Raw genomic sequence first — 7,722 nt, forward strand, 5'->3', positions numbered from 1 at the left:
AGCGGGCGGCACAATTTCACGTAGTTAATAAATATCTTTTAAAAAAATCTTTTTAATTTCATGACTTTTTTAATCTGTAATCTATACAATACACGATAAATATGTTAGTTCTTGCCATAAGGTTCTTCAGAATTACTGTATATTTTAAACTTTTAAATTGAAATCCCTATATAAGGAGGCGGCAAAATATTACTCTCCCCCTGGCTGAAACGCTATACCACTGGTAAAAGAGCTTGGAATATTTACCACTGTATATCAATATTTTTTTCCTTGAGGAAACTAAAACAAAAATATACATTTTTCCTTGATTGATAATGAAATAAGCATCGGGGAAGACCGATACGCAAGTAAGATTACATCTCAAGGAAAATGATTAGCTGATAAAAAGAGCTCAGCTGCAGATAGTAAAATCGAATTAACTTTTTACTTTATAATCAATTTCACGTCATTTCGTCCAGGTAATTTACAATTAACATAATACGATAGAGTTGAACTGATTCTTGTTGAAGCAGTTTCACTACAATAACTTTGTAGGGTAATTAGTAGAAATTCTAGAAGAAGTAGTTCCAGAAGAAATTCAAGAAGTTTCCAGTAGTCTTAAGGCCATTAACTATATAGTGTAAGAAGTGAAAAAAACATGGAAATTTTAAACTATCATTTTGATAATCGAAATATATCTTATTTTGAAGTCCTATAAATTTATTTTTTCCCTTGCAAGACATTTCTGAAATACTAAATATTGATCACCAAAAATTATTAATACAAATTCTCGAAGGTTTTAATTTTAAGTGTGTGGGCAAAGCCGATACTGGAACAAATAACATACACGTTACTTCAATAAATGAAAAAAAAATTACCTGCCGATCTAATTAAATTAATGACAGATTTTATTCATTTTTCATGTCTGCTTGGTGCCAACAAATAATCTAAGGGCCCGATGAAAAAAAAGTTATTTCACACCAAGTGTTGATTACTTCAAAGAAAAATTACTAGTCAAAATTGACGAGTCTGACAAGTTTAGATAAGGGGAATAAAAAATAGGGGCTGTTTCAAAATGTTTAAAATTTTTTATTCGGAGTTCTGTATCTTTGAAACTACATACTATACTCGAAAACCTAATTTAATATTATTTAAAGTAGGGGAAAATTTGCTACAATATGAATCCTATTAGAGCTGTATACATTCAATGCTTCCCGAGATACAGCTATTTGAAAAGCAACATTTCATGAAATATATTCTGAAAAAACAGTAGTTAGTGAATTTATGGTAGGAAATCTTTATCTCATGGTTCCTGATACGTTCAGATGTCTATTAGCACTGAAATTAAAGCAAGCTTATTGCGCTATAAAGTAATTTATGACGTTTATCTTCTTAGGAGTTGATGTTCACAAGATATTTTTCAAAATAAATTTACAAAATGTTGATCAGTAGTTGTTCGGATAAATTTTTGATTTATGAAAAACTCCACCTCAGAAACTATTGGACGTACAGATTAGATTAGATTTTTATTCAGGGTACAGATGTCTGCCTGCAACCAAATTAAAGATAGTTCAATGTACTATAAATCAGTTTAAAACGATTAACTTCGTAGGAGTAGGCGTTTTCAAGATATTTTCCGAAACAAATTCACAAAATGTTGATTTCTAGTTGTTCTGACAACATTTTTGATTTATGAAGAACTATATCTCAGAAACTACTGGACGTACAGAGTTTTGCCAGCAACCAAATTAAATCTAGTTTAATGTACTATAAAGTATTTTATGACGTTTGTCATTGTAGGGATAGTACTATTTATGATATTTGCATATGGATATGAACTTTACATATGAAATTTTAGGAAATATGATTAAAATTTTTACTCCTATGAAGATAAATGTTATAAACTACTTAATAGTACATTAAGCTTTATTATGAGTGCTGAGATAAAGATTTCCCACATTAAATTCACTAACTACATATATATTACAGAATATATTTCATGAAATGTTCCTTTTAAAAAAACTGTATATCTATTGGTATAAAACTGTATAATTATTGAACATAAACAACTACTGTCCTAGGGCTCATATTTTAGTAAATTTTCTCAACTTTAAATGTTGTTCTATTAGGTTTTTTAGTGCCTTAGGTAAAAAAAATTTTCTGGTAGCTGCCCAAAATCAATACTGCTAAAAATTAAAGAAAAAATCACGCAACGAGACAGTGGATGCGCACTAGAAACCCTGTTCACAAAAATAAATAGAACCACCTCAAACATGAAACTAAAAAGGATCTGGATGAATGGGCGTATTCTAAATATCAGGGATACGTAGAAAATTTAGACCCAAAGAATCATTCATTATGGAAGCCTACGCGACGTCTATTGGATAAACGTGAAAAAATTCCAAGTCTAGTCCACCTAAATTCACGTCCCCAAAAGAAATCCAGGACCTGATTAAAAAGCTCAAGGTAAAGAAAAGTCCTGGCCATGATTTGATCCCAGTCATAGCAGTCAAAATGTTACGCAGGAAACCTGTCGTTTTTATCACGTCAATTTTCAACAGTTGCCTTCGTACAGGATACTTTCCGGATACATGGAAGAAAGTGAACTCATAGTAATTCACAAGCCTGGTAAGGACGCTAAACCAACCAGCAGCTATAGACCTATAGTTTATTACCCATTTTTGGAAAATTACTGGAATCAGTTATAAAAAATCATCTTAATTCTTTTTTTCAGAGCATCGAAATTATTCCTGATTTTCAATACAGTCATTCCACTTCTCAGCAACTGACAAGATTTTCGGAAATTATAATTAGCGGATTTGAAAAAAAGAGACACTGGTAGCGTTCTTAGATTTCCAACTAGCATTCGATAAGGTCTGGTCGAGGTCTCCTTTATAAACTAAAGAAAGCAGGCACTCCAAAATACCTATACAATATTCTGAGCTCATTCCTCAATGGTTGAACATTTTCTGTCAGAAATGTTTTTGTTAATAACAAAAATTCAACCCTTAGACAAATCCATGTCGGTACTTCACAAGGTTCAGTCCTTTCTCCCATTTTGTTCAAATTCTAGCTTTACGACATCGTCCAGTCCACACACACCTCCATAGCTATGTTCGCTGAGGATAAAGCTGTGTTCTCTCAACATGATATCATTAATAATTGCTAGAAATACATTGCAAATGTTATCACCTTAATGATCTAGAATTATGTTTCACTAAATGGATGATTAGCTTGAACATCGAAAAATGTAATTCAAAAGTTTTTACACTTCAACACCCACCAGAACCACCGGGACTAATCCTCAAAGATGAAAATGTGAAATGGAATCCTACCAATGAAACAGTAAGATACCTGGGAATTCACCTAGATCGCCGCCTTACCTGGAATCACCATATCAGCATCAAACTAACTCAAACATATGCAAGGTTTGCTAACCTATTGCAATATTGCTATATTCTATCCTAAACAGAAATTCCAAACTAAAACCAGAAACAACTGTTCTTATATTTAAAAGAATTCTTCGGCCACTGCTGATGTACGCCTGTGAAGACGGAGGAGTGGCATCCTTTACGAAAACAAAAAAACTACAATCTTTTCAAAATAAAGTCCTAAGAATCACAGTTAATCCTCCTTGGTTCATAAAATAGCCAATTGCATCGAGAATTACATATGAAGTCAATAGAGGATTACATCAAAAAACGGTTCATGAAGGTTCAGTTCCAGTTGCCGACAGTTAAAGGAGCAGTGACTTCTAGCCTGGGAAACCCAACCTCAACCCGAAGACTGAAGCCTAGGCTGCTGCAGGACATTCTGTTATAAATTTTATATTTATTAATTCATAGTCACACTACCTCTATTTTACTTATTATTATTACTTATTTTATTTTTATTTTTTTACATTTCTTCTCTCGTCCATTTTTCAAGTTAACTTGTTTCTTTTTACTATTAGAGGACAATTGTTTATTTTATTCAAGTGTCCCAATATCATTATTTTTTGTTATTAATTTTACTTTTCTCTTTTATTTAGAAGCATTATTCTTATTTTTTGTTTTCTTTTAATAATAACATTGTATATAGTTAAGGGTGTCTTTTGTACGAGACTATACCCCCTCCCCCCATAATCAACAGTTAAAAAAATATATATAATATAACGGTTATATCAACCATGTAAGGCCGATCTGGTATAAAATAAAATAAATAAAAAAGTGCTTTAGGTAGTATTGTAGAAGCTCAGAATGAAAACATTTTTTTGTTTATATTTTTTAAAACATCCCCCATTTTTTATTCCTCCTACTTTTACTTGGCAGACTCATCAATTTTGACTAGTAATTATATGTAGTTTTCATTAAAGTAATCAAAAATCGGGTTGAAATAATTTACTTTTTTCTACTATTAGGTTGTTGTACTAAAATTTCCTTAGTTCGGAAACTAAATAACTGAATAAATAATGATTATTTTCTCTATTTAGTAATCCAATATTTGAAATTAATTTATTTTTAATAATACGGTATATAAAGCAATACATTTTGTTATCAAAATTATTCAAATAGCTCTTTCCGGACTGTTATGATTTATCCACAGCATTTTTTTTATAACTGTTACTTCTATATGCGGAACAATTGGATTACGTCCAAAAAAGTAGTGTATTAAGCAATGCCAAACCGTCCATTTGGATGAGATTTTCCTGGGAATATGCCAATTTTAGGCCGTTAAAAAAAAAAAAAAATCCAATTTATTTCATTAGATTAAATTTTCATTATATATAACTTAAATAAAAATAAAAGTCAGAAGAACAACCTATTTTGCTGGAATAATACAAATTATTGTTTTTATTTTATATAAAAAACTAATAGTTTTATTAGTTAACTTATAGTTTAAAATATTTTATGTGCATTCAGTAAAATATTACAAAATTAGTTGAAAGGCCATCTTAAACATTGAAAGCAGAAATTGATGTGTTTTGAAACTTCCTTATTTTATTTATGATGGCTGATATTAATTGGTTTTTTTTTCCATGTATCGGCCACTAAGAACCACGTGAATATCAATGGTTAGGTTTCTTTGGGAGTCATGATCTTCCCATTGCAGTTTCATGATCCTCGACTGCCTTTCTTTTCTTTCTTCAGACCACTCCGTACCATTTTTTTCCTCTTCCAATATTGGTGAGATTTTTCAATGTTTCCTATACGAATCTCTATCTAGACTGTCAGTATCGGAAATGTTAAGTCTGTTTAGTTCCTCTCTCATTTGCTTCGGGTAATGTGATAAGATCTTCTTACTCTATCTTTCCTCCTTCATCCTCTTCATGTGCCCATAGAACATTAGCCTTCAGACCATCATCTCGGTTTCCAGGTTTTTTGATTTTTCTGTAGATCTCTTCGTTAGATCTTAGCCTGTAAACTTATTGTGTTTCCTGGGCCCATAGATTTTTCTTAAGATATCCTCCTTTCTATTTTTAGCAGATTTTCCAAGTTGGTTAGACATGTGGTCTCCACCCCGTAAAATCACAGGCCTTATCACAACGTTGTAATGCCTTAAGTTTGCATTGGAGGAGAGGTTCTTCTTATTCTAAATTTTAGCTGTTTGAAAGGCTAAATTTTCTAATTTGGTGGTTTTCTTTCTCAGAACCGTTGTGATAAATCATTTCCCCCAAGTACTTAAATTTTCTGGTCACTTTTATTTTTCCATATTCAGTATTTACCACTATTTTCTTGAAATTGACTTCAGTAGTCATGAGCTCTGTATTTTATTATGATATTTGTAGGCCTACTTTCTCTGCTATTATTTGTAGGGTATTTATTTAACTATAGCCTCTTCCTCTGATTCTGCCAACAGTGCGAGATCGTCGGCAAATGCCAAACAGCTCACTTTTATATGATTGTTTTTGTTCCCTACTATGGTTCCTGAATTATTTTTTTTCCAGAATTCCCTCATGATTTTATCCAGGACTACGTTGAAAAGTATTGGGGAAAAGTCGTCGCCTTCCTTATCTTAGCCCTGTTTTTATAATTGTTATTTTATTATATCAAGTAATAATTCGTGTATACAATGATAATAAATGTATGTAGGAATAGGAAGTTTGAATAATTTTGTGGCAACAAAACGTTGTTAAGTACATATAAAGAAAATCATTGTAATTATTAACTGAAGTAAGCTTAATTAATATTTATATGACTTTCCAATGTGTAGTTGTAATCTTAAACATTAATATGTACCTTTTTGTTTTAGGGTGTCCCAAAGTTTGAGATCTCCATCCGCTAAAGAAGAAGGAAACAATAACTTGTAATTATTTATAAGTGTAATTTAAGTTTTATATTTATTATCAATTAATAAAACCAAAAATCTTTTCTAAAAGTTTTTTTTGCAAACGCCCAATCCTCTCTGATCTATTAACTAGTTACTACTAACTAACTATTAGTAACTACTTATGAATAAATATAAGAAGGTTTGATAGTAATTATTACCAAAGATGTTATTGAGACTTCGGAACAAACAATAAAATCGGGCTTTTACCCATAAATCATTCTTGAAGTATCTTGGTAAAAGTTTTGAATCAAAGAAAGGAAACTGGACTTATACCATTGGACATTGCTGAATGTCAAAACCTGCAAGCGGGTGCCATTTTGAAGGAGAAATACAAAAGGCATTAAATTTATGAATAAAATTCTTTGTTGTTATTTATCAAGTCCTACTTGTCGCAATTTCACAGAGTGTATATATGTATCATATGGAAGTTAGTTATATTTATCAAAACAATAGTTAATTTATATAATTCACCATGATATATATGAATAGTATATGAAATTAAATGTTTTACTTTTTTAAATTTGATCTAGATTATTCCTTATATCTGGTAAGGATAAAGCAGTACTTATTCTAGTCATCTATTTTATTAGTTAAAAACATAACTTATTATTAAGTTTATACTAACGCGTATGCAACCAATTCATTTGGATATCTCCCACTCACCCCCACCCAAAAAAAACGTTAAACCCCTGATTATTTTATACTATATTTTTATAATTTAATTACTAACAGTTCAAGATAAGAAGAGCTTAAAGGAAAGATTAAAATACTTAAAAAGCAATAACTTGAGAAGGTTGTGTAAGAAGGAATTTCACACCGCCATGATAGAGAGAGAGGACCATGGTGATGACAAAAATGGCTTTTAAAACATTAAATGAGGACAGCGATCTCACGAATGTTTTAATTGATTACCATCCCGTGCCATCACGATCTATGTAAGTGCGTGTCTTCGCAGCTCATAGCAGTAGTACCTTAATTAGCTTGGATGTTTTATCACTTTACTGCTAATAATAAATAGTGTAAGTATAATGTTTGCTCAGTGGGATACCAAGGGGATGGCAAAATCGCTAAAGATCCAACTTCGCAAAAAAAGTGAACTTGAAAAAGACTCCTACCTATTGAGACTTCGCATAGTAAATTCTCTTTCTATTCTCTGTAATACGTGCCTTGTTAACAGTATGAAAATGATTTATTTACGTGAAGCAAGGAGGCTCTGTGACAAAGTTTGAGGGTTACGCATTAAGTGTTTATCTTAAAATGTTTTTAGTTTCTTAAATCGGTTATCCGTAAACGGGTTATCCGTATTCCTTTATACTTGTCCCTACTAGTTTATAAATTAACTTAGTCATGAATTGAGGTATTTAATAAATCGATCAACACTGAATTGAGAGGACCGCAACAGGTAAATATAATTTAGATTATAGCATTACTGCC

General features: G+C 31.2%; 1 protein-coding gene across 1 annotated transcript in view; it reads left to right on the forward strand.

The window, feature by feature from the left end:
* Nucleotides 1–6,320, forward strand: part of LOC106692790 (sortilin-related receptor) — a 105,672-nt gene extending 99,352 nt beyond the window's left edge. The window contains exon 8 of the mRNA XM_067045815.1: nt 6,211–6,320. Within this exon, the coding sequence (XP_066901916.1) occupies nt 6,211–6,227 (17 nt within the window). The 3' untranslated portion in view covers nt 6,228–6,320. The remainder of the gene's footprint in view (nt 1–6,210) is intronic.
* The last annotated feature ends 1,402 nt before the right edge of the window (nt 6,321–7,722 follow it).

This window comes from Halyomorpha halys, unplaced genomic scaffold, assembly GCF_000696795.3.
Source record: "Halyomorpha halys isolate HHAL.00 unplaced genomic scaffold, Hhal_1.1 Scaffold71.1, whole genome shotgun sequence".
Taxonomy (NCBI): domain Eukaryota; kingdom Metazoa; phylum Arthropoda; class Insecta; order Hemiptera; family Pentatomidae; genus Halyomorpha; species Halyomorpha halys.